This window comes from Puma concolor, chromosome B1, assembly GCF_028749965.1.
Source record: "Puma concolor isolate L17-30 chromosome B1, mPumCon1.1.hap2, whole genome shotgun sequence".
In the NCBI taxonomy this organism is placed as follows: Eukaryota; Metazoa; Chordata; class Mammalia; order Carnivora; family Felidae; genus Puma; species Puma concolor.
The window spans coordinates 200,783,958-200,810,804 of NC_141670.1; the positions used below are offsets into that span (position 1 = coordinate 200,783,958).

Here is a 26,847-nt window from a genome sequence, read left to right on the forward strand (position 1 = left end):
TATAGTCCTGTTCATAGAACTACCTTAACATCCCTTGTTTCTTGATCCAAGATTGCACGTGGGGTGCAGGGGCATCCATTTGGACATCCAATGTGGGCCAGATGGATCTACTCTAGACAAACCACAGGAAAGGGAGGATTCAGGAATGTATTCCTAAGGGCTGGAAGCTTGGGGTTTAAAGTAAGGTCGTCAGGGAAGGTGACGTTTATTGAGGAGACCCTGAAGCAGTTAAGTACTTCTGGAGAGGATAATTCAAAGTAGAAAACAAATCACCCAGGCCCTGGAGTAGGAATATGCCTGGGACATTCCGGGAGCAACAAGGCAGCAGGTGTGCGGAAGAAAGAAGATAGAGCTAAGGGCAGTAGATGGAGCCTTTTGTAACCCTGAGACTTTTTACTTAGGGCCCAGTCGGCCACTTTGAAGACCTCAGCTTTTGAGCCTAAGGGCTTTGAGTTTTGTAAAGCAAAAAATAGGTTTCAGCTTCTAGAAAAAACGCTCAGGCTGCAATCTGGAAGACAGACTGAGTTGAAGGGGAGGGAGGATAGGAGCCTAACAGACTAGATAACAAGCACCTGCAATTACCCAGGTGAGCGTTCAAGGCTTGGTTCTTGACTAACAGCCAAGGAAGAGAGAACCCGGATCCAGTTCGAAAACAGAGCCTACTAGGCTTCCCAGATTAGAAAAATAGGAATTCAACCATCACACTGTGAGGTTTTCTAGCGCAGGCTTCAGACGCTTACGTACCCACAGGTGCTTCAGATTCTCGTTTGGCACCCCCCCCCGCCACCGCCCCCGTCTCAGGAAAACTACAACCCCTGCTGAAAAGTGAGGCTCCGAGCCGCTGCCTCGATCTTCCAAGTTCCCCTTTGCCTTCCCCCTCCGTCATTGACCCACTCTGGTATTCTTAGAACCTACGTTCCCTTTTGCTCTCCTTAGTTTCTTAGCTTTCTAAAGTTTTGAGAGAGAGAGAGAGAGAGAGAGAGTGTTTGGGCCCGGAAAGACACTTCCCTAAGGTTTCTGCTGCGAGACAGTTTTTGAGGAAGGGGGACTCCCACTCATCTAGCTTCCAAGAAAAAAAACAGAAACCCACTATGTTTGCAAAACCCGAACGGGCGCCGACTCAGCCTCAGCAGGAAGGCTAGCGGCTCGGGAACGCCCGCCACACAAACACAAGCACGGAGAGGGCTTCCGCGGCCCCCCGCTACAGCACGCTCGGCCCCCGCAGAACTCCAGCGAGTAGCCGCCCGAAAAGCCCTCTCTCCCTTCCCCCAGAAGAACTCCGCAACCCTCCTCCAACCGCGGTCAGGACCACTCTGATGGAGTGGGCGCTCCCGCGCCGCCCTTTTACGGGACCGTGTGTAACGTCACTTCCGGGGGCGGGGCGGCCGGGGCGGGCCCCGCGCGGGGTGGGGGGAAGGGCGGCCCCGTCCGCGCAGGCTCACGCGGGCTGCAGCCGCCGAGCCGAGCGCTTGACTATATATGGTCAAAGCTGGGGGCGAGCCGCGCGCGGGGCCGCGCTTCCGGGTTCGGCGCGTCCGCAGCGGCAGCGCGCAGGGCAGGGCGCGAGCCGGCCTCGGAGCCCCGGCCTCGGACCGCCCCCTCCGCGCCCGGCACGCCCGGCGCCGCCTTTCGGCCCCCGTCCCCGGCCCGGCCTCCGTCAGTCTGCTTCGCGGCGCGGGCGGCCTCGGAGGCTCTCGGCGAGCGCGGCACGGTAACAAGTGGGCAGGATGCCGTACGAGATCAGTAAGTACCGCGGCCCCGTGCCCCCGGGGTGGGCGCCTATGTCCCCCGTCCCCTCGGCCATCGGTGGGGCGCGGGCGGCCCGGCGGGGTCCCGGGCCGCGGGGGAGGGGTGAGGGCGCAGGCCGGCGAGCGCCCCGCCGCCCTCGGGGCGGCGGCGAACCCCGGCCCGGGTGGGGGTGCCCCAAAGTTGGCGCTGCGGGCTGGGCCCGTGGGAGCCCCCGCGTCCCTGAAGGGCCTGGTCGGGAGCGCAGACCAGGAAGTCGCGCCGTCCCTTGCGCTCCTTCAAAGTGGCTGCCGCCCCTCCTGGTGGTGGCAACAGGTGACCGGCTGAGACCGGTCCAGGGCCCCTCTCTAGTCCGCTCCCACCCCTCCGTCCTCAGCCCGGCCTGGGGGATGAGGCGGGGGCTGCCCCTAACTTGCTCTGCTTGATTTGTGTCTCCGCAGAGAAGGTGTTCGCCAGCCTCCCCCAGGTGGAGAGGGGCGTCTCTAAAATCATCGGCGGCGACCCCAAGGGCAACAATTTTCTTTACACCAATGGGAAGTGCGTCATTCTAAGAAACATCGACGTGAGTACCTCCTCCCCGTATCCCCCCGCCCAGGCGGGGATTCCTATCTTGGGCGCGACTCTCAGGTTAATTCCTCTTCGCCTCTATGGTTTCTTCTCCCGCTCTCCGCAGCCTGAGGAGGGTGAGGACGCCACGCCCCCTCAGCCTTGGGACCACACCTCGGAAGCCTAGCAGACTAGCAGATGGTTTCAAGGTGGCCAGGCCCACTTCTCACTCTTTTCATGGGGAAACTGAGGCTCAGATTAGTTCAGATCATAAGTATAAGCGCTCTGGATTAGGGGGATCGGACACACCCGGCCAACTGCTGCTTGACCTTGGGGTAGCTGGTGACTTGGGCCTGGGAATCCCAGTGCCCTCATCTGTAAAATGGAGGTGATGACACCAGGCTCCCCCCCCCCCCCCCACTTCCCCTGACCGCCTGTGCCCGCTGAATGAGATGATGCGTCCCTCCCACCGGCTCGCCTGGCACACACCCAGTGCTTGGTAAATGGCCCTTGTATGTAATCATTACCAACACCCAGGGGCTCTCAGTGTGAGCGGCCAGGACTCACACTCAGGCCTCTCTGCACACCATCCGGATCTGAGCCCCGGCGCAAAATCAGGAATGGTTTATTCCCATGAAGCATTGAGACAGACATTCTGTACTCAGGCCAAGAATGCTTGTCGAGCCGATGTCGTGGGGAATCCTGTTACTCCTCTGTAATTACCCAAACGACCCAGTCTGCTTGTTGGTCTCCCCACCGCTGAGATTGCACACTGAAATCTTTCTTCACCCTTCCCCAGCCTGAGTGACGGGATGGAAGGGGAAAGTGCCAGCACAACCATTGGGTGGGGGGGGGGATGTTCTCCTGAACTGTGCTTGGGGTCGGGCCTCGTGCACAGTATGTAGGCAGATGATTTTGATTGGCCGTGCTCCCAAGGGATGTCAGCTTAGATTCACATCTGTTGTGAGTGATTACCCCTAGTGGGTTGGGATTGTTGTTGATCGGGTGCACTTGCCCTCAGGAACCTCACAACTGGCTGAGGGAGCGAAGGCGCTGTGTGGGCCTCCGCTTTCTTGCCTGTAAAAGGAGAGGCCTCTACCTGGTCTGAGGTGCTTCTGGCTCTGCCCTCATCTCTGGGTAAGCCAGCCTGTCAGCGTTGCCCCTCTGCTCAAGGACTGAGCCCCGTGTGACAGTTTCAGCCCTGCCCGGGCTTGCTGGGCACCTCAGATGAAGGGGGTGGGTGGGTGTGAACGTTCTCTGAAAGTGCTAACAGCTATTGTGCTAGTCACACGGATTCCTAGAAAGCTGATCTGGCCTCGCTCAGAACTGGGGGAAACCTTGCCAAGGACTTAGATGGTAATGATCCGGAGGTCTCCAGGGTGAGGTCCCGAGATTTCGAGTAAATAAAAGTTTAGACGACCCAGAGTAGATACTCACTGGCAGTTTGGCAAACAAAGTGGACTAAAGCGTTCTCAGGGATCCAGAGCCTGCCCCTAGCAGTCATGCTCATGTCCCTGCAGTCTGCGTGTACTTCCAGACGGGAGGCCTCCCGTGAGGTGGCCACTGTGTGTCTGGTACCAGGGAGGGTTCTTCAACTGCAGCCTCTCTCTCAGCACCACCCCCACCCCCCGCCACTGGGCCCATTGCTCCGAAGAGAGGTGAGGCCAGTGATCAGAGTTGTTTCCACCGGAATTGTTCACAGTCGCACACGAGCACCCCCTTCGCCGACATTCCCCGCCTCGTGCAACTCATTCTGCTCGTTCTTCGGAAGTCTTCCTTTTTGCCAGTACCCCAGACTTCACCGTTCTCTGTTGAGGGTGCCTCTGCTCTTCTTCCCACCTATTTGTAAGTTTCTGCAGGGCCCAGGACAGCACGGTGCTGCTAATGCGTCCCTTCCTGATCTGGATGTACATCAGGCACCCCAGGCTCTTGTTGGATTGAGGGACCGTTGGTACTCAATTAAGGATGGGCACCGTTTTTATTAGGGTACAACATTCCTGGGAAAAAAGACGTGAGCCCTCGTGAACGTTCAGGGAACAGGAAGGAAGATGGTCTGGTTAAATTACAGGCTCAAGAAGGAGGAGAGATCCGAAAGAAAGGTGGAGACCCGGTTGTGGAATGTCCAACAGATGTCTGATTGGCTTCTACTTGATGTGTCCTAAGCACAGTAGGGTTTCCTGTGTGTCCTGTCCCCCAGACAGCAACGCTATCGCTCCAGCTGTTCAGGCCCCAAACCTTGAACTTCTGCTTGATTTCCCTCTTTTTCTTCCACACCATGTTTAGTTCTCCAGTGAATCCTAGTGACTCCTCTCAAACTAACTTCAGAATCCGGCATTTTTTCTACCTGCTGTTTCCACCTCCTCCAAGCTACCATCCTCTCTGGGTTGCAAGACAGAAAACCCAAACTGGTCTCCCTGATTCCGTGCTGGCTCTCCTCCAGTCTGCTCTCAGAGCACGGCTGGACCGGGTTTGGTAAAATAGGTGGCATTCATTGTCCTCTTTGCCCTCCCTTGCTATGGCTGATGCGGCCTCACCATCGAGCCTGGTACCTCGGTCTCACCCCCAAAACCCCACCCCACCCTTCTCACTCATCTCCAGGCACCCTTGCCTCCGTGCTCTTCCTGAAACATGCCACACATCTGTCTCAGGACATGGGAACTAATAGCACTCCCATCCTGGCCTTCTCTACCCCGCAGCTAACATGGCGGGAGCCGGTGGGCAGGCCGCCACATCCTATGACCAGATATGCCCATCTGCCTGTCTTCTGTAACCAGACTGGAAGCTCCTTGAAAGTAGGACTTTGTTCTTCTGTTTCTTTCACCTCTGTGTCTTCCCCCAGGAGAGTATCTGGCACATAACAGGTGCTCAGTAAGTATTTGTCACAACGCCTTGAAAGCCAGGCTGTGCCATGGAGATAACAGGCAGCCATTGAAGGTTTTACTGCCTAGAAATAAGGAAAGCTCCGCCTGCATAAGGTTGCTGGATCTTTATTTTGTGGCATCTCCCTTTCATACCAAACAGGTATCCATACCCTTGTGACTTCCCATTTGGAAGTTCCCATTCGTTGTGTGGACTTAAAAGTTGTTTTGTGAACCCAGCACACTGGCACTTCATAAACTTGAGGAAAGAGTATTTATTTCCTATCAGCACATCCGTGGCCACACCTGCAGAATTAAAAGTTTGCAGTGATGTGGCCATCTGGAATAGAAGAATCCAGGGGCGGCCTGGGTGGCTCAGTCCGCTCTGCATCTGACGCTTGATTTTGACTCAGGTCATGATCCCAGGGTCGCGGGATGGAGCCCCGTGTTGAGCTCCATGCTGAGAGTGGAGCCTGCTTAAGATTCTCTTTGTGCCCCCTTGTGCTCTCTCTAAAATAAAAATCAGAAAAAAGAAAACTCCAGAAGGGGAGAGCCTGGTATATTCTTACTTCGAGGCCAGCGTCGCCATTGCCCCTGCCTATTCTGCAGAGACAGGGAAGAGCTTTCTCCCAGTGGCAGTGAAGAAGCCTCTCCGTGATTCTGAACTGCCCAGTGTCAGAAGCCCCTTGAAAGCTGCCACAAGCAGTCAGCAGATTTGCTACAAGCGAGTTTGGGGCTCGCTTTTAAAGGACCCGGTCCCTAGATTCCAGAACTGAAATCTGTATATTTGAAAAAATTAGGTGCATGAAATCAAATTCTAGGACGTGAAATGTTTGTTGCAGTTCAACACTCTCTGCTTCCAAGTGCAGTATGAAGTTCAGGGTTGTTGAACCTGAGTGCTGAGCTTCTCATGGTGCGGTCTGCAGCCAGTCATGTGTAGAAGGACCACCTGTGCATCCCCCCGCATGGGGGAGGGGGTGTGTAAAGGGACAGATGGCTTGAGAAGGGCTGACGTTGTCCCTTCTGTCTGTCTGCACGTGCCTCCTGAGTCCCTGCTGTGTGTGCTGGGAGCACAGATCCAGGGGAGGCCCCCTCCTGCACGGAGCTCGTGGCCTCGCTGGGAGTGAAACAAGCCAGCAGGTGACCGAAGGGAGCAGTGTGCTGGGTTAGCACCTGTGCAGAAAATGAGCAGGGTAGCACATGCGTGAGCTTAACCCGGGAGAGACCTGGGGGAGGGTCTGATCTTTAAGAGGAGTCAGGCCCAGACAAGGCCACGGAGCTGTGTGGACCAGTAACGTGATCAGATCTGCAGTAGAGCTTGTTCTGTGCCTCAGGTTGGAGGTTCAAGACAAACGCACTCCGCAAGTGCTGATTAGCTGCTAGAACCAGCCCTTGCTTCCTGTTTTCCCCCACACGTTCACCAAGCTTGTCTTGCGGAGCCCTGCCCATGGCCACCGTGTCCAAGATTTAAATCAGTGGCTGGGGGGCGCCTGGGTGGCGCAGTCGGTTAAGTGTCCGACTTCAGCCAGGTCACGATCTTGCGGTCCGTGAATTTGAGCCCCGCGTGAGGCTCTGGGCTGATGGCTCGGAGCCTGGAGCCTGTTTCCGATTCTGTGTCTCCCTCTCTCTCTGCCCCTCCCCCGTTCATGCTCTGTCTCTCTCTGTCCCAAAAATAAAAAACGTTGAAAAAAAAATTAAAAAAAAAAATAAATCAGTGGCTGGGAGGAGGTTTTGCCCCCAGCCCCACCCCCTAAGAGCTATCTGGCAATGTCTGGAGACATTTTTTGGTGCTACTGGTATCTATGTAGTGGGCAGAGGCCAGGGATGTTGCCAGGATCCCACAGTGCTCAGGACTATCCTGTAAGTTATGTGGCCCCAAATCTCAGTAGCGTTGAGAACCTTGGTGAGTAACATTCTAATGCTCTGGTTAGGCACTTTAAAAGAATCTTCTGAGTGATTTGGGGGCACCTGGGTGGCTCAGTCGGTTAAGCGCTGACCCTGATTTCGGCTCAGGTCATGACCTCATGGTTTGCAAGTTCGAGCCCTGCCTCGGGCTCTGTGCTGTGCTTGGGATTCTCTCCCTTTCTTCTGCCCCTCCCCAGCTCGTGCTCTTTCTCTCAAAAATAAATAAACTGGAAAAAAAAAAGAAAAAGAATGTCCTGAATGATTTGGAAACAAGAGGGAAGAACCAGTTGCACCACAGAGCAACAAGGAAGTTTCCTGGAGAAGGGACACCTCTGAGGTGCGTTTTGGAGGATGAGTAAGAGTTCTCTAGGAAGAGGAGCGAGACAGAGACCTAGCAGAGATGGGGGAGAATCTAGACCGGGAACCAAATGTGCACAGAGGTTGGAGGAAGTTTGACACGGGCTCCGGGCGGTGGCTTCAGTACATTCCTTAACCCTGTCTGTGGGGGCGTAGAGCGGGCTCTCAGAGCCTTGGAGCTTAAAGAAGTCAAGGTTGCCGCCTCATGTCTGAGGCCAGCGGAGAGGTGGTCCTGGTTCCCGTTGGGTTGTGGAAGTCGGCCGTGCCCAGAACAGTTGGAGGTGCCCATTTGGATCCCTGTGCCGCACCCAGCCGTCATCCCCCACGGGGCCTTGTTACAGATGACGTGTAGGCTGTGCACTGGAAAGGGCCCTTTTTTGCTTCTTTGCTTCTCTTCCAGAGTCTCGGTAGAACCTGCCCGGCTTTGGTGGTGGTGGACCCCCTAGAAAGACCTGGATCCCAGGCTCCGCTCAGCTTGCTAGTAGCTTCTACCCACCAGTTTTATCTCTGCTCCCTGGAACCTTACCCAGAAAATGGCAGTTTCTCCACCGCAGGCCATCCCAGCCTGGGCATCCCCACCCCCAGCCCCAGCCCCGCCCGTGTTCAGCCCTTCTCTGCGGGGACCCCAGGCTTCTGCTGGTCCAGCTCACTGCCCTGAGCACCGCCTCTGGTAAAGGAGTTCATCTTTGTTGAGCACTTGGTATGCTGGGCAGTGGCCGAGCACTTCACGTACATACTTCATCCAGTTTGGTTTTCTTATCTGTAAGAACAGGGAGAACAGGTAACAGGGTCACTGTGGGATGTCACAGAGTCCTTTCACCAGTATTCCTGGAGGGTTGCCTGGGCTGTGACAGTATGTGGTGCCTTCTTCTTCACATCCGCCCTGGTGGCTCAGTGCTGTCTCTTTCTAGAGGTGCCAGACTGAAGCCCCAGGGGTCCCTTCATGACTGCTCAGTGAGGCCCTGCGCAGACAGAGGGAGAGGAGAGACAGGAAGGGAGGTGGCGGTGGCCTTGTCTGTGCTGGGGTCCCTGCTCTAAGGCTTGGTTTGCTCAGTTGGGAAGGGGTTGAGCTGGGAGGCAGGAGGGAAAGTCACTCCGGGAGGGGTGGGCCCTGTAGGACCGCTGAATGACCTGGCCCCACACCGTTCAGAAACCTGTGGGCTAGACAGAAGTGCTACTCTGAGTTAAAAGAATCAGGCTAATGATGGTTCCAACCATAAGTGAGAGACCAAAACTCAGGAATGAAGGCTCTTACCTGACTTCAGGTCCCCACCTCCACTGCTTACCAGCGGTTAGCCTTGGGCACGTCATTCGTTCTGTGCCCACGTCTCTTGGCCTGTGAAGTGGGTTGTGAGGTTACCTTCCTGTGAGGTTTCAGAGGACTCGGCAGAAGGGTCCACTGGCCAAGAGTGAACCCTCCATACACAGTGATTTCGCAAACGGCCCTCAGGGTCCAGCAAGCCCTGGTCTCCTGGGGCATTTGGAGGCTGCCATGTTGGATCAGATACAGGCCCTGCCCTCTGTGGAGTTCGCTTAGCGTGAAGCCTTGCGGATGTCAGAATGGCCTGCGGTACATGGCGGAGAGCAGTAAGGGTGGTGGGGTGGGAGGTTGGATGGGAATAGGCATTGGGGTTGGGGGAGACCGTCTCCAGTTGGGAGCATCGGGGAAGGATTCTCGGAGGTGGCTTTCACCTTTTCACCTGGGTGTTAGAAGGTAACAGGAGACATCATCGAGGATCAGGAAGGAGCGAAGGCGTTCCAGGCTGAGGCAGATAAAGGGAAGAAAGTCACATAGTGATTTCATGGAGGAAGGAGCAGGGCGTCATGGAAAGTGGACCTTGGATTGCTGGGGGAGGGTGCGTTTCCTGCAGGCGAGAGGGAGCCTCCAAGGTCGAGCAGGGCGGTGCTCGTTGGGTGCAGCTTGGGTGGCGGGTTTTATTTCTGCAAAGCATTCGCTCACCACTGGATCCCCAGGGCCAGCCCAGATTCTTGGAAGGAGTAAATGAGCCATCCGTCCGTGTTCTGTGTGTCTTTCGAGGCTGTGTGGAGGGGCTCGGCTGCTGGGTTCAGCCTTGCCAGTCGGGAAGTACAGATGTCTTGTAGCTGCTTCGGAGCCGGGTTACCGTGCAGTAATTTGAGTTTGTCCTTGGTCATCAGTGAACAGAGGCTCTTGCAGATCGTGTCTGATACACAGGTCCAGCCACCGGTTACTGCTTTTAGGAACTAGAAGAATTTAGAAAGCTCTGAAATGCAATCCTCCTGGAAGGTCACGCTCACTTTGCCTGGTCCAAGTTTGGAGGAGCCTAGGGCTTTCTCTGGAGGCTCCAGGGGACATCGGCTGCTGCAGGACAGCCTGGAGGCCCCTCTCGCAGAGCCCTGTCCGACAGCTTCAGCCCTGGTGGGCCGGGGAGGCCTTTCCAACCTCCTGATGCGTCCGCTGCACTCACTGTGGCTCAGGAGCTGAGGTGAAAGCTGCTACTCCCTGTGACCTGGGCCAGTCACCAACCCCACTATACATGGTGTGATGGCCTCTGACCCCTCCTTGGCACTAGATAGAGCCTGAGCAGACATGGGGACGTGAAGGAGCTTTGGGGAAGCCGGTGGTCCATATGCTGCCCAAACAAAGTGACTTTTGGGAACCCCCCCCCCCAGCCTTTCGTTGGTGTAGCGAATCTCCCGGATGGGGCGGGGCCTGGGAAGGTATGAGGGTTAGTCTCCTGGCAGAAGGTCTGGCCCTGGGGAGGGGTCTTGGTGCAGGTGGGAGGCCAGGGGGTGTCTGGTCCGCACGGAGAATGGGCCTCCTGAGGTTTGGTTGAGAGGTCTGCTTTCATCTGGCCCCGCTGGGCCCCAATCTGGCACTCTGTCAGCAGCCCAAACACCCTCACCTTGCTTCCCCCGCAGGCCTTTGGGTCTGCAGGTGCATGATGGCCTGCCATGGCCCGTGTCTTCTGTGAGGCTCCCTGACCTCCCAGGCGCGGGGGCTGCATTCTGGGACTGACCCCGGGGTCTCACCAGCCCCGAGCTCTGTGTGTCACTCAGTGATGTTGCTGAGTGCCCACTGCCAGACCCTGAGCTGGGGGTGGGTGGCTCCTGTTCTAGTCCCCACGTGGGCCTGGGGAGGGAAGGGGCCCTGGCCAGGTAAGGCCCAGGGAGCAGCTCTTCAGCCCGGGAGGGCCTGAGTGGGGCTGGAGTGGGGGGTCCTGTGTGTGCTGGGGGGTCCGGAAAGAGTGAAGTTAGTGGGGTAGGGTTCTGCCGCTCCCGAGGGAAGGATATCAAGCAGGGGAACCAGGTGATGAGACATGGGACTTAGAGACGGGGGATGAGGGGTGTAGCGGTCCACGGAAGGTAGAGAGCAGTCCAAAAGGTACTGTCGTGGTCCCCAGGAGGGACCTGGACGGAATCTGGCAGGGGCAGAAAGAGGAGGTGGGTTTGGGAACTGTTGAAGAAGACTGGCGGGGTTGTGGAGGGCCAGGAGCAGGCCTGGGGTCGGGGGCGAGTAGATGGAAAGTTGCGGCCAGCCAGCCATCAGCCAGCCAGCCCACATCCCCTCGGCACCTGGGTCTCGCCCTGGTCTGTGTCTCAGGTCTCCTGTATCCTGGTGGCAAGCACCCGCACTGCCAGTAGAAGTGCAGGAAGGCCTGGGGGAGGGGCGTCCCAGCCTCAGCACCCTTTGGGGGATGACCCCAAGGCTTGGCCCGAAGCATCTCCCAAGGCCCCGAGGGAGGCGGAGCTCCTGCCGCCACAGGGTTATTCCTTGGTGCACCCAGAATTGGCTTCTTTCCCTTCGTGCCTCATTTCCTCTCTTCCCTAGCCCTGCTCCAAATAAACTACGCACCCAAGTGTATTCTTCACCGAGGCAGCAGGAGAGGGACGAGTGAGGGGGATCTGCCACCCCCTCTGAGGCAGGGGAGTGGGTGTTGGGTCCCAGTCCTGGGGCCTTACAGACTCCAGATTCCGCTGATCTGGAATGAGCCTGAGCTGGCAGGGCACAGTGGGGACAGGGGACCCATTATTTCTGCCTCTAGTAGCCAGCCTCCCTGTGTGTGCCGAGCAGAGCTGGGGAGGTTGGCACACACTCAGCTGAAATCATCGTGTTCAGTTGGAGAATCTGGCCCCTCGCTCGCTGGCTCAGTTGCATTTGCAAGGCAGACAAGAGCCATGTCTCATGCATCCTGGGATTCTGGTGCCGAGCCTGCTGGGGATGACCTCGGGCGTTTCACAGCCCCTGCAACTGGCAACCCTGACCATTTAGGGGCAGAACTTCTGTCCAGAACCTCTACCTACTCATCTGGTATCCCTGCCCTGGGTCCTCGGAACCCCCAGTGGACCTGAGTGCCAACATATTGGCAAGTTGTCCTTGGGATGGGTTTCTCATCTGTAAAGTGGGCTGGTGGTGCCCCTCAGTCAGCCTTGAAACAGACATCTGGAGAAGGATCTTGGTAGTGGTGGCCTGTCTGAGCACCTCTTTTGGCCAGTTTCTGGGCAAGGGGTCTTGTCCATAGTCAGGTTTTGAAATTTTCTTTTTAACGTTTATTTATTATCAAGAGTCAGACAGGCATGAGCATGGGAGGGGCAGAGAGAGGGGGAGACACAGAGTCCAAAGCAGGCTCCAGGCTCTGAGCTGTCAGCACAGAGCCCGACGTGGGGCTCAGACTCACGAACCGTGAGATCATGGCCTGAGCCAAAGTCGGACGCTTAACCGACTGAACCACCCAGGCGTCCCATGGTTGGGTTATAGAACATGAAGCACTAATTTGGGCCAGGAGTGGGTTGGATACCAGACATCTTAATTTTATTGAGGCATAATTTAGATATAGGAAGATCAGGAAGATTCCTCTGCTGCACAGCTTGGCAAATGTGCACGGCCTGTAACCACCACTGTAATCTGGACACAGAACCTCCCGTCATTTCCAGAAGCGCTCCCCTAACCCGTTGCGGCCAGTGGGCTCCCTTCACCCCAGCACCCAGCAAGGACCAATCTGCTTTCTGTCCCTTTAAGTTTGCCTTCTCTGGAACAACCTGGAGAAGGAGCCACGCAACCCTGGGTGGTCTTTTGTGTCCTTATCACTTAGCATAATGCCTGTAAGGTTCACTGGAGTTGCTGAGTGTGGTTGCTGAGTTGGTAGTCGGTCGTTTGTTCCCCCTTATCGCAGGGCTGTATCCACTGTATGGATCCAGCGCGGTGTTTCTTCATTCGCCTGTTGGTGGACCTTTGGGTTGTTCCCAGTTTGGGGCTATTAACGCATAAAGCAGCTATGAACCCTCACGCATGTGTCTTTTTGTGGACGTGGGCTTTTATTTCTTGGGTACGTACCTAGGAGTGGGATTGCAGGGTTTTGTGTGGGAAGCGTCTGCCTAACTTCGTGCAGAACTAGCCAGACTGTTTTCCATCCGCGTCGTCTTGCGTTCCTGCCAGCAACACGTGAACGTCCCAGCGCCCCGCACCCCTGTCCTTGCCAGCATTTGGTGATACCGTTCTTTTGGTCTTGCTGATTCCAGCGGGCTTGTAGCGGTATCTTATTGTAGTTTTGATTTGCTTTTCCCAAAAGGCTGATGACATCGAGCACCTTTTCCTGTGCCTGTTTGCCATTCATGACATCCCATTTGAATACATCGTACCTTTCTAATTTCACTAGCACATGATTATTCTCAGATGGATTAATCTGCGAAGAATGTGTATCAACTGCCTGCTGCGTCACTTAATGCTAAGCGTTAAGTCTCGGGGGGAAAAGGGATTCCTTTTACTCCACTTTTCTTTCTCCAAAAAACTGTTTATTGAGCACCTGCTACTCGTTAACTGCCGTCATGGCTGAAAAGATAAATGCCCTGGAAGCAGGTTGCAGAAAAACAGATGAGATGCCAAGAAGGTTCAGGACTACAGCTCTCCCCGCTGTCCAAAAACACAGTGTTCTAGGAAACGTTTTGTGAGCCGAAATGGCCTAAAGCAAAGAAATAGTTATCGTTACTTTATAATGAAAAAATTTCTGAGTGGTCCTAGGCCCACCCCCAAATCACCTTTCTCAGGCTTTTCTGAGACCTTAGGACACATCTTGCTAACAGATGCACGAAATAAATTGAGGTAAAGCACAGATGCTCTCAGACACAGCTCGGAGCTCTGGCAGCTTGACGCTGAGGTGATGAGTGTGGTTCCCAGGGAAGGAGCTGGGGGGCGCCGCTCGCTGCTCCGGGCGGGGGGGGGGGGGGGGGGGGCACAACCGCCCCATACCGGCTCATCTCGCTGTGGCACCGATGCCGAATGCTATCTTGGCCTTTTACCTTTCGTCATGAAAGTGAAAAGTGCTGTTCAGATTTCTTTCAGTCAGTGGAAACAGGTACTTAATGTACGTCTTTTGGAAAAGCAGAGCGGCGCAGCGCAAGCGTTGGAGGCACCGAAGAGAGAGGAGGCCGTCCCGGGAGGTTTCATGCAGGAGACAGGTCTTTGGTTAGGCCTCATAAGTAGGTGTCAGCAGGCAGGAGGGCTGCTCCTGGCCAGGGGAACAATGTTTGCAGAGACACGGGACTAAGAGGAAAGCCAGAAGGCGGCTGGCGGTGGGCGGGGCTAGAATTCAGGGTGTACCCGTCTGGACTCAGTCTTGAGGGATGGGGATCCCATAGCCAGAGGGCGGAGAAGAGTGCCGGCCTCTGATCTTGTGGTCAGGTCGGGGAGAGGTGGGGGCGGTTGGGGATCAGGTTAGGTGTACCTGCAGCAGCCGCCTCTGGAACGCTGGGCATCCCACACTGGGACCTGCCATGGCCTCAGTCTCCAGCCTGTGGGAAGCTGCCTCTTTCAAGAGCCCTCGGTTTAGAGAAGGTGGACAGCGGGAATCAGGAGTAGATGACCGCGTCTTTATTCCCCCCTGAAAGAAAGCCCGGCTGCCGAGACGAATTGAGAGCATCTCGGTATGCGTGTGTCGGGTTCACTGAGGCCTCTCGGCTGTGTGTGCGAGTGGGGGACGCCGTGCTCTACTTTTAGTAAATTCTACGTTAAAACCTTGTTGCTGAGTAGTAGAGGTACTCCTGCTCCCAGATGCCGGCCCCGTTCTTGGTGCCAGTCCAGCCAACCCTCCATCTGTGCTGCGAAGCGAGCGGGAAGCCCACGTTTCCCGGCGAAGGTTGTAACAAAGAGAGGCTCCCAGCCGCACGCCCCACTGTGCTCCTGGAGCTCGAAGCAGGGCCCCGTGACAGGCCGTCCGGTGGCAGCCGGGGTAGAGATGCTTGTGGACAGGGGGACCACAGGTGCCTCAAGAACGCAGCTGCCGACGGCAGCCTCCCGCCAAGGGAAGTAGGACAGGCGACTTTCAGTGCAACTTCTGTCTCGTGTGTGTGTTTCACAAGTACGTACTGGTACTATGGCAAGTGCGGAAAAGCAAAAGACAGACCATCCTCTCAAGTTCTACAGCTGTAGGCTAAAGAGAAAGAGACGAAACTACCTGGATTTCTGTCGCCCGAAGATGTGCGGGCAGGTAGAGGTGCTGCTGAGATTTCTCTTTATGGAGGTTTTGACTTGGGTGCTCGCGTGTGTGTTATCCCAGTCCCCACGCCCCAACATCCACTAGCCGGGAGAGTGGGAAGCATTCCTTGTGTTCCTTCTGTCTCCTCCTTGCAGAACCCAGCCGTTGCCGACATCTACACGGAGCATGCCCATCAGGTGGTGGTGGCCAAGTACGCGCCCAGCGGGTTCTACATCGCCTCTGGAGGTACCTGTGTGCGCGGGTGGCTCACGGATGCATGTGGTGGGGTCCAGGAGGCCCCCCAGGCCAAACTGGGCTTCGGGCTTGGGAGGGTAGGGTGGTGGGAGATGGGGGGGGGGCGGGAATGGGGGACAGCAGGTGGAACCAGTGTGATTAGTTCCACTTGGGGCTGACAAGGGATGTAGAAGCCTCCAAAAAGCCCCATGGCAGGACTTTGTAGTTGGCAGTGTTCCAGCTGGTTCCGGCTCCGAGGTCAGCAGAAATGCTCACTTGAGGCTGGCCAGAGGCCTTTGTGGGCAGCTGTATCATGATGTTTTGGAGCTCATTTTGTGTGTGTGTGTGCTTTCTGAATTGCAGCTTTGTCTCGTGTCACCTTTATTCATGAGCTGCTCCTTTCCCAGTCCCTCTCAATGCTGGCCTCAGGCAAGCGCTCTGGTCTGTGCCTTTGCTCTCTCTAGCCAGGCTTTTGTGTGGCTCTGTGGGAGGCTGGCTAAGCGGAGGGACAGAAAGATCTTTGCCACGTAGGATGCTTTGTTTACCCCGGGTCTTTGGGGTAGATCTTTGATGAGAAAGGGAGGCACAGAAGTCAGCGTGGCTTACCCGTGTCTCGCATTCATTCACTCACTCATTCGTTCCTATGCTCTACAAGATGCTTATGGCTGCCTTGCCTGTGCCCAGCCCTGTCTCTAGCCCCAGGGAGAGCCAGGCGAGTGAGCTGATGCGGGCCTGGGCCTTGTCAGCCTCCCCAGAGAACAACAGATGAAGGAATGGCTGGAAGAACTAACCAGCCAGGAGAGGAGGCTGGAGTTCATACACTCCGGGAACCGTTTGGTCTGCACTGGGTCGCTCCCTGTCCCTGGAGGGTGTGCCCCTTACTGACTGCGCAGGCTTCCTTGAGTAACTTACCTTCCTGGGCCTTGAAGTTCTCTCCCAGAAACTGGACAGAGGATCCAGAGTAGCAATGGGTGTGAGAGGCCTACGATGGTCTTGCACTGGTGGCCACCTGACAGCAGGTGACCCAAGTGTCTGCCACTAAAAGTAGGACATGTCAGGGCAACAGGTGTGCTGGCTGATGACAAATGCCGGCGGTCAGGGATGTGTGTGAAGGGCTCCGCCAGGAGTCTATCCCATAGTGGGCACTTAATGACGCTTGTGTTTAGATCTACTCCAAGGCTATCCGTAAACCTTTCATTTATTTGTTTTTATTTTTTCTTATTTTTTTTTAAACGTTTATCTATTTTTGGGAGAACGAGAGACAGAGCGTGAGTGGGGGAGGGGCAGAGAGAGAGGGAGACACAGAATCTGAAGCAGGCTCCAGGCTCTGAGCTGTCAGCACAGAGCCCGACACGGGGCTCAAACTCATGGACCGAGAGACCGTGACCTGAGCCATCCAGGCACCCCTTGTAAACCTTTGATTTATATTCCTTGATTTATTTTCGCCCTGCAGTTCCGCCCCCTGTTCCTGCTTGCCAGCAAAATACCTTTTCCTTGAAAGCCCCAGGATGTGGCCCTGGTGCCGGGAGCCACAGGTCCAGCCGCTGAATCACTTGGGAGCCCCGGGCGGGGTGCTGCACCGGCCGGAAATCTGGGCGCTTCAGACCCCAGCGCTGAATTGGTGAGGGAGGCTGGCCCAGAGACCGTGGCAAAGGACAGTCCACAGAAGTAAAGGATCGGTTTGATCTTGACTTTCTCGGAAAAGTGCCCTGACTTGGCAGAGGAACTGAGGGAGGTTTGGGCTGTGTGCAGATCAGGTGTTCTGGGTGGAGATCACGTTTTCGTTTCTAGCCTGCTGCTCCCTTTAATCGAGTGCACACAAGGAAGCCTCCACTGCAGAGATTAGGTCCTGGGCTAAAAATAGTGTGGTCGTGTAGTAGGGTTTGGAGTGTGCAGGAGGGAGGCTGGGAAAGTGCGTGCTCTGGTTAACTGGGTTACCTGGAACCTAGGGTGCCCAGGTTCTTCAGGGGAGGGGCCTAGTACCCCGGGAGGCCTGCAGCTCACTCCCAGATGGGGTTCTAGCTTTCTGCGGGACCTTTAGATTCCTGTAAGTCTGAATGGTCTGTGTCTGCTCAATGATCAAGCCTTCCGGAAGGCCTGAGTAAGGAGCCCGTGGCAGGGGCTGGACCCCCAGCCCCAAAAAACACGGTCAGCCTCTGCCCCGGGGTTGATGTAGCCCACGGTCCCATGTTCTCAGTGCAGAGCCATTTCCAGGGCAGTCCCAGTCCCCTCCAGCAGTGTCTTCCTTGTGTAATTTTGATGCTGGCGGTCTGTGCCCCACGCTCAGTCCCTGGGGCACCCCCGGGCTATGAATCCCAGGCTGCAGAGTGGCGGGCATCCGGGAGAGGGCCCCATGCCTACAGGAGAGGAGAGGAGAGTTGCTCAAGTGAGGAACATAGAGGAGAGGCCTTGATGAAAGGCACGGAAGGGCCCTCACACTCCCTGCTCCCTGTCACCGCCCCCCCCCCCCCCACCATGTTACTAAGCTGCTGGAGAGAGGGGGCAGGCTCACTCAGACTGCCCCCCTCAGTGCCCCCCTCTTACTGCCTGGAGGGGGAGACGCCTTCCAAGTGGCAGACAGCAGGCACTCTTTCCCCGTCGTCTGTGGCCTCCTGCAGGTGTCCTCTATCCCAGGGGAGGTGTCTTTGCTGTGCCCTCAGCACTTAGCATGGGCTTGGGGCTCGTGGGCCCTTGATCAGTATCTCGTGACTGCACAGGGTGCTGCCTGCCCCATTTGGGCCTGAGCACTTGGCCTTCAAGTCCCACTGTCTTCTTTTCTAGTCCCAGCTGCTTCCAGAAAGGATTAAATGTATGGAAGCAAGCTAAGGGTCTCTCAGTAGATGAACGGATACAGACAACGTGGCGTGTATATGTATGTGTATGTACACATATACGTATACACGTACATATATATATATATGCGCATATGTATATATACACACACACACACAGCGGAACATGACGCAGTCATAAAAAGGATGAGACCGCGCCACTTGAGATACCATGGGGAGGACCTAGAAGGTATCCTGCTAAGCAAAGCAGACTGAGAAGGAGAAATACCATGTGATTCCTCTTAGGAGTGGAATCTTAAAAAAAGGATGAATTAACAAAAAGCAGAATCAGACCCGTAAATACGGAGAACATGCTGGTGGTGGATAGAGGGGAGGGGGTGCGGGTGGGAAAATGGGTGGAGGGGAGAGGGTCGGTCATACGGGCTTCCAGGTGTGGAGCAAGTGAGTCACGGGGACGAAAGGCACAGCTCGGGGAATACAGTCGGTGACGCTGCGACAACGACGTGTGGGGACAGAAGGTAGCTACTTGCGAGCACGGCGTAATGTGCAAACTTGTCACATCCCTGAGTTGTACCCCTGAAAGTAACGTCACGTCGTCAGTTATACCGGACGAGCAGGGCCCGTGGGAGGCGGCTGGCGGTCTGGTGAGGGAGGCGTGGGGCAAGCAGCTGCTGCCGGGCCTGGGAAGGAGCCTGAGCCGCCCAGGAAGCAGAGCCCAGGGAGGCGGGAAGGCTGGGTCCGTCCTGGTCGAGCGGCTGGGACACTGTCAGCCTCTGCTACACTCAAGTGTAGATGCCGATTCTACGTGACTCCGTAGAGCCCCCCGGACCGGCCTGGGCACAGCCGACCACAGCCTGGTGTGTGCATGAGTGTGTGCGCACGTGTGAGCGTGAGTGTCCGTCGTGCACACAGAGCCTCTGCTTTTTCCTTTCCTTTCCTGCTGGCTGCCTTGTTAGGGACGCCCCCGGCTGCAGGTCCCCTTTGCAGCTCACCTCGGCCAGGCAGCCTTCCCAGACCTCGCCCAGAGAGCACCAGGTCCCCAGGACCCCCACGTGGTGCTCTCCATGTGGAAGTCAGCTTCTCCCTGTCTGCCGCACAGGACTGTGGGCCCCCCGGGGTTTGCTCATGGATCAGGCTCTCCGGCAGCCTCCTGCGGAGCCTTAGTTCGCTGTGAAGCGATGACTAACTTGGTGACAGGACCCTGGCGGGGAAGGGAAGGATGTGCCGCTTCCCCTTCCAGGACCCTCGTGGGCCTCACACGGGGATCCTGCAGCACCCAAGTCGTCTGGGCTGTGGGGTGTGCCTTAGATGCCAGAGGGCGGCACGGGTGGAGTGGAGGGGAGCCCCGGTGGGGGCCACCGTGCGCGTCACGGCATGCATTAGCTGCACACAGCTGCGCTCCTTGTCTGTGTGAGCACGGCCACTGCACGGGAGAGGTGGCTGTCACTAGTGCTGTCACACTCTGAAAATGAAGAACTTTGGTCCCAAGCGTTAAGAAAGCTGCCTGAGACCCATGCGCCGCTTGGATCCCCCTACGAGGAAACCACAGGCCCAGAACCAGACCGCTTCCTGATGCCTCGGAAGTGTGCCTCCGCGTGTCTCTGGGCGTTCTGATCCACACCCAGGGTGCGTCATCCAGGTGACTGCTGGCACCCCCCAGAGACCCGGTAGTGGCCCTCACAGAGGCCACGGGCTCTGGTTGACTGGTGGCGGGTTTTGCTTACCTCAGACACGTCCCTCCTCCCAGCAGCAGCCTCGGGCAACGCCAGCAAGCCTGGGAACCCTGGGCGGTGCTGTCCGGGCATGCCTTGTGCCCACACGGCCCTGCCCCAGGGGTAAACATGGCTCTCGCTACCCCCTTGTGTCCACAGATGTATCTGGGAAGCTGAGGATCTGGGATACCACGCAGAAGGAGCACCTCTTAAAGTATGAGTATCAGCCTTTCGCTGGAAAGATCAAGGACATTGCTTGGACGGAAGACAGTAAGAGGATCGCAGTGGTCGGGGAAGGAAGGGAGAAGTGAGTCTCTGGCCTCGGCCCTCCCTGCCCGTGTCCCTTGGCTTTGCTTTCTTTCCGGGTGCCCCCGGTGGGAGGGGAGCAGTGACACCTGTGCCAGCTTGGACTCGTGTGGAGTCCCCCCGGGGCCCTGGTACCTTCCCTCTGTCTCTGACATCCGTGGCCCCTCACCTCCTGGAGCTCCAGCCGTCATGCCCACAGTCCAGGCTGCAGGAAACGAGAAGGTGAAAGAGTTACAGCTCTCAGGAGCGTTACTGGGGTCCCTCCCAGCATGCCACGGCCACACCTGGCTGCAGGGAGCTGTGCACCCCACCTGAGATGGTCACTTAACGAAGGAAGAGGGGGCAGGTGGCCCGCAGTGGCCGCCGCGCTCACGGCTCTAGTGACCGGTGGGGTCAGTACCGCGACTCAGGTTTCCGACTCCGAGCGAGGTCAGGGTTCCCCCCAGGGCACCACGGCCGCCGTCAAGCACTTGGAATTTGGCAGGCACACATCTCCCTACTCAGAGGCTATTTTTACTGCGTGTTCTGACAGGTATTAATTCTGCCATAGCTTTCCCAGTCATCCTGTTGGTCTCAGCAATTCCGTTTTCATTCAGTCACACGTAGTAACCCCCACGGTACGTTTTTATCAGATGCCAGCTGAGCGCAGGACATCCTCGCCTTTCCAGCAGAGGTGGCGGCTGCTAAATATCTTGGTCCCGCCCAGTAAAACTGTTAGGAAACTGGTAAGCCATAGGGCTACTCCCCTGGCAGGTGTTTCTAAGGCACATTCCACATGGGAGGCCTGTCGGCCTCGACCATATAGACCGAATAGGGATTCCAGTCCCTTCCCGAAGGCACTTGCTCTCGGATTCTCCAGCAAATACTGTGCAGAGCTGAAACCATGGGAGGCCTTCAGCGTTGACTCCTTTAACGAGCGTGCGTGAAGTGTGGCCACGAGCACTGCCCACCCCCACCCCGAGCACTGGCCACTCAGCTGCCCACATCTCATTGACTGTCCCCAGGGTTGACTTTTTCCTGTGACTCCTCTCATTGGGTCAAGGTTTGGAGCCGTCTTCCTGTGGGACAGTGGCTCTTCCGTGGGCGAGATCACGGGACACAACAAAGTCATCAACAGCGTGGACATCAAGCAGAGCAGACCGTACCGGCTGGCAACGGGCAGTGACGATAACTGTGCCGCGTTCTTTGAGGGGCCACCGTTCAAGTTCAAGTTCACAATCGGCGTAAGTGGACTTTCCCCTGGGGGTGGCTTGCACGCGAAACCAGCAGTCTAGACCTGCAGCTGTGGCAGCCAGGTCGCAGGCACGTGCCATTAACGCCGTGACATGTTGACGCGTGGACGGAAGTGGAGTTTACAGGGGAACTTCACACGTGAAGCGCGTGGGGCAGCACTCGAGCCCCCGGCCCGCCTAGTCCTGCACTCAGGCCCGCCTGGATGCTTCCAGTAGGGAGGCGCTCGCCCCGGAGGAGGTGTATGTTTTTGGGGTTGCAGGGAGGGTGCATCTCTGATGCCGTGTGGCCAGGTGAGCGTTCTGGCTGGAGGAGCCTTGTCAGAAAGGGGTGGCCCAGGCCTGGCTCTGGTGGTGCCGGCTCGAGACCTGCTGAGCCCTCAAGCGATAGAGGTGGCGAGCTTCCGGGGATACCTGGATTTGTCTCGTCTGGTGAGGTGATGAGGGCAGGGTCCCAGCTGGAACGTGACATGTGATGAAGAGAGTTAGATGCTTCGACTCTCAAAGACTCATGCTCTGAATGCCTTAGCGGAGCATGTCCTAGCCCTGCACATGCTCCCTGACTGCGACGAGGGTCTGAACCTAAGCCTCCCTTTTCCCGTCTGCAAGGTGGGTCTGGAGGCATCAATACCAGAGCATTTTAACCATGAACTTTACTGCACAGCTGCCCGCGGGTCCAGAGCGGTTCCTTGCCCTACCTCATGGAGGATTAAATGAGAGAATGCCCTTAAAGAGACTCACTGGGGCCTGCTCTTAACTCCGGTGACTAACCACAGTGATTCATAGATAGCGGGCAGGGTGTGGCTAGAAAGGATGATGACACTTCCTCAGCAGGTCCCCCACAGGGCAGCACTGGGGCAGTGGGCGGAATTTGCTGTCGGACACTGAAGGGCTCTGCAGGGGTTCCTGCTGGTAGTGAAACAGGCTTCCATCCATCCCCGGGGCCCTTGAGCAGGGCCTGGCCGGCTGCGTGGGAAGCACAGCAAGGCTTTCTGTGCCCTGCAGAGTGTGCAGCTCAGAGGTCCCTTTGCAGCAGTCCGTGTGGCTGTCTCCTGTGGCTGCTGCCTGGCTTGTAGGTGGTGGCGGCTTTATTGAAGGCTGTGGCTCGAGGTCCGTGCTTCCTACGTGCAGGCAGACGTACCATGGGATACAGGGTGAGCAGTGAGTGCTGAGTCAGATGGAGTCAGATAACTGAGCGTCCTGCCTCGCACCCAGGAGAGGAAGGAGGACGGAGACAGGAGGTTTCTGTGGCAACAGGAGGTCGTCCTAGCTTGTCTCAGTGAAGCTGTCCCTGCCCCCAGGTACCCCTCTCCGCCTCCCCCGCTGTTTGATTTCACTTGGCTGTGATCTGGGCTCTGAGCTGGTGGGGCTCCCTTCCCCGCCCCGGGAGGGATGGTTTCCTCTTCGCAGATGGAGAGAAAACCCGGCAGGGAGCAGCTCAGTGGCAAGTAAGCAGAGCCAGGTTTTGAGTCCAGTCAGCTTGAGCCTGTGACTTCACCCCACTGCCAGCCTTCTCCACGTGCTCACTTGGAGCCTTGGCCGGAAGGCCCTTCCTCATTCCGTTTTCCTTTCTAATCTGAGAACACAGCTCTCGCCCCAAAACCCTGGCCCGGGGTGGGGGTCAGGTGCGGACGTTTGCCCGGCTGGCACCTGTGCCCAGAAAGGGCACACAGCTCGTCCCCACAGTCTGCCTGTGGAACCTGTCACCCGTGGGTCCTGCGTAAGGACCTGGGAGAGGTCAGAAGGGCTGTGGGCCGGGAATGGGGGGCACCGGGTGGCAACCCAGCGTGGCAGCTGGCTGGCTCTGCGACCCTCGGGTGGGCGATTGGTGTTCTGGGTCTCTTCAGGAGACGATGGTGACGGCCCTCCTCCGCCCGCCCCGCCGAGCTGTGGGCGCACCTGAGCTGCTGGTGAATGTCTCCGTGTCCACGAGGAGTTCCTTGGGCTTCTGTTGGAGAAGATTCTAACAGGCTCAGTTGGCCTAGAGAGTAAAGGATGGGGAGAGCACTTGCCCCCCCGGGCACCCACCCAAAATGCCTTGTAAAGTGTTGACAGCTTTGTAGATGAGTCTGACTTGTACACGTGTATCTGCCCTGGAGTCTCAAAACCCCGGAGTAAAGCTGGAGTGGATGGCTGGCTGTCCACCCGTCCAGGCTCCAGCTTCTTGCCGTCTTCCTCTCGAGCACGTTTAAGGCCATGGGATAAGGGGTGGGCACGTCGGGAGCACAGAGGAGCTGAGTTCCAGTTGCCCTGAGAAAGAGGAAGTTGTGCTCTCAGTGTCAGCACGCACTGAAATAAGAAGCCGACGGTGCTCATACCCGAGGGGAAGTGCAGGGGTTTCTGAGACAAACCAGAGCGACCATACTCAGGTCAGACCACCTGCCCATCCTGCTGGCCTGGGAGGGGAATCAAATTGCTTTCCTTTTTTGTTCTCGCGTTTATTGGTTTAAACCAGCCGCTCATGTCGTACAGAGGGAGTATAGACTCCTGGTTCCTCCAGGCTTGAGTCCTGGATCAGCGTCAGCCACCCTCTGCTGAGCCCTCAGACTCTGGGTTCAGCGTTAGTGTTCCTTCACCTAAAACCGCAGCGAGCCCAGGAGGCTGTAGAAACACAGGGTGGGGGAACCTTCACCTGAATAGGCCCGGGCCCACCCATATTCAGAGGCCGTGGGCCTCCCCGGACCCCCAGGACCATAGGAGGCCGGGTGTAGGACAGAGGCTTTGGGCATCGCTGTCTCCGCCCCTGGCCCTGACGTTCTGTGGGTAAAGGTAGAGGTTCCCTTTGAGGAGCTAAGAAAGAAGGGGCGGGTGGGCCCTTGCCCACTCCTCGTCTACCGCAGGCATTTCTTCCCCGCCAAGTGCGTCCCCGCAATGGATGCGTCTGGACGGGTGAGAACCGGCCCAGCTGAGCATCGTCCGCTGGCCTGCCGCACCCGTGCACCTGCCAGCTGGGGTGCTCTGCGAGTCTCTGGCCCCGCGCTTCCTCCTCCGTCCGGTGAGCAGGTTGGCCGCCCTGGGCCGACCGTGGACTCCCCTCTGGAGCAGGCCCTTCGGAAGACTGCGTCCACATCCCGACCCACTTCCAGGTGTTGTGGTCGCTAGGGTAGTTTGTCTAACTCAATGATTGCTGAATCGGCACTCCTGTGCCCCGGGCCTGCTTCCGCAGGCTGCGGCCGGCCGACCTGGAGGTGGAAACTTCCCGCCCGAGTGTGTGAGAGCGGAGGGAGCCCCTGCGGCGGGGGGACGCCTGGTCACCTCTCCTCCCAGGTGCGGGTGTGGTGTGGTCGGCCGCTCTGGGAGCGGCTCTCCCCTGCCGCCCGTGGCGTCTCCCCCTCCACAGGCAGCTCCAGGCGGGGGCGTCCCACGTCCCTCTACACAGCGGGAGGGGACGTGAGCTACAAATCTGTCTTCGCTATTATTAGAACTGCTGCCTTTCCAGACCGTGAAGTAAAATTGGAGCTCTGATATGCAGGATTTTCTGGTGGTGTTTCTCCTGTTTCCTGACTCACAACAGGGCACGAAGCAGCCATATGGCTCCTTCGAAGCGTATTGGGGGCCTGGGCTGGGCCCACAGGATGCCTTGCCTGGTCAGGCCTAGCCTTTCCGCCCTCATGTGCGTTGGTCTTGCTTTTCAGAGAGCCGTGGGTGCGTTCGCGACGGGTGTGCTGGGGGGCAGCAGGGCACGTCCCCTCCCCCATTTCCTTCCTGGCTTCCCGCACAAGCCGTGGCCGACGGCAGGGTGACTGGCCCAGCCAGGCTCACACGGAGAAGCTTGCCGTCGCCTCCTCTAGTCCTCTTTCTCCGGAGTCCGCGGTAGCTGAACCAGTCTGTCCAGGGTGGCGGGAGAGGCAGGCAGAGCGCAGGGGTCACTTTGGTGCTTCTCAGCCAGGCTGAGGCTGGCGAGGAACTTGGCGAAGGATGCGGGAGACTTCGGAGCGGGAGGGGGGGAGCCAGGTGTGGAGGTGACACAGACCGAAGCAAGGCGACGCCATGTTTCAGGTCAAGGCAGAAACCCCTTCTCAGAGCACTGGCTGTGGAGGCTGGGCTCGGGGAGGGGGAGGGCACCAGCGTTGGAGCCTGTTCCTCCCTCCACGAGCTCATGACAGGGAACAAGGAGGTGGGCCTGGGGCACGTCGCTGTGAGTGTCAGTAGCAGTCGTATGTTCAGGGGACAGCTGAGGCCAGCGGAGCTAGGGAGGGCTCCCAGAGGGGACATCTGAGCTGACCAGCTGGAGTCAGGCCAGGGAGCTCCGTGGTGCTCTGACCCTATCAGTGACGTGGGCTCAGGTACATTACTTATTACCTAATGGCTTCAACGACTCCGTGTTCTCAGTGTCGAGAGGGGGTGGTGGGGGGGTCAGGTGATGATGGGGAGATAATGACAGTGGGGCGTTCCGGGGAGGATCCACTGACAGGGTCCCCGCCAGAGCTCCAGTGAGTGTTCGCCGTGACTGATGGGCGGACAGGATTAGACGGGACCCTGAGGGCCTTCCACATCAGGGGATGGGGATGGCCTGTGCCTTGACTCCTCTGGGGGGTTGGGGAGGGGCCAGGAGCCCCCACTCAGTAGGTGGTGGCTGGGTTAGGCAGCCGCAGGAAGCCTTAGGATGTCTGAACCCTCCCTGTGAAGTTTCCCCAGACCCGGTCCTTCTTGCACTCAGGCCTCACCTCCCTGTGGAGCGGGCTATTTTTAGCCCTCACTTTTTTGGTTAACGGGCTGTTCACTGCCGTCTCCCTTTAAGTGGGCTATTTCAGGAGCAGACATCAGTCTCTGGCTCATTTGGGCTCTTGGCTCAAGCTGCAGGAAAAGCTGACAGGGAGGAGTTTCTAAAGCCCGAGGCCTTGGGTTCACACAGCGCATGGGCCTCAGCTTGTCTGCCGTGCCTGGCCTGCGCCAGACCGGCCGGGGCTGTCCCACAACCTGCCTTGTTCCCGGGCCTGGGGAGGGGCATGCTGCGTTCCAGCAGGGAGAAGGGCCACAGACCCTGTGTGGTGTCCCCTGTAACATCAGGGGTGCTGAGTGCTCTGAGAGACCCGATCCAGAGAGATGGGGCAGAGGGTCTGAGGAGAGGCCGTGGCAGCACAGTGGGATCGCTCCAGCTGTTGGCTGGACCTGGGCAGGTGCGGGGCTTGGGTGTCCGGTGCCCTTCAGGAGGGCGTCCTGACTAAGGCCAGCTGGGGTTGGGATACGGGGACGTTCCTGTTCTCTAAGGGAACCGGCAAAACTGAAGTTTGTTACGAGGCGGAATTAAATGATGGCTGGCCAGCTAATTCATAGTATATTCCTTACGCCCAGTAAAGGGGAATCAGCACCCCACTGTAGCCACCTGTTTAGCCCAGGGTCTGCTCCATTTGTCGTGCGTGCTTTTGGTATCCCAGTCTGGGGGGCCCTGCTTCCCTGGGCCGGCCGCGGCTGGATGGACAGCACCTGGGTGGCTCCCCGCCGGAAGGCCCCAGAGCCAGTGCGGTCAAGTGCAGAGCTCTGGAGGAGAAATGGGAGCCCCGGGTTCTCTCCCAGCCCTGTTGTCTCCTGGGAAGTGCCTGGAGGCTCCCTGAAGCCCTCGCGGTGGTTAGGTGGCGGGTGACCGGTGATGATGGTGGAGGCAGAAGCAGCCAGGAGGGCTCGTAGGATCCTGGTTTGGAGAGCAGTTTGGTTCCGCTGTGGCTCACGTTGCTGGACTGCTCCTGCTGCTGGTCTCGGAGCACAGACCC

At 57.5% G+C, this 26,847-nt stretch overlaps 1 protein-coding gene across 1 annotated transcript in view; it reads left to right on the plus strand.

Moving 5' to 3' along the window:
- Window positions 1-1,584: 1,584 nt before the first annotated feature.
- Window positions 1,585-26,847, plus strand: part of WDR1 (WD repeat domain 1) — a 44,686-nt gene continuing 19,423 nt past the window's right edge. Inside the window, exons 1-5 of the mRNA XM_086705448.1 lie at window positions 1,585-1,743; window positions 2,187-2,308; window positions 15,019-15,109; window positions 19,761-19,908; window positions 20,950-21,130. Of these exons, the coding sequence (XP_086561574.1) occupies window positions 1,728-1,743; window positions 2,187-2,308; window positions 15,019-15,109; window positions 19,761-19,908; window positions 20,950-21,130 (558 nt within the window). The 5' untranslated portion in view covers window positions 1,585-1,727. The remainder of the gene's footprint in view (window positions 1,744-2,186; window positions 2,309-15,018; window positions 15,110-19,760; window positions 19,909-20,949; window positions 21,131-26,847) is intronic.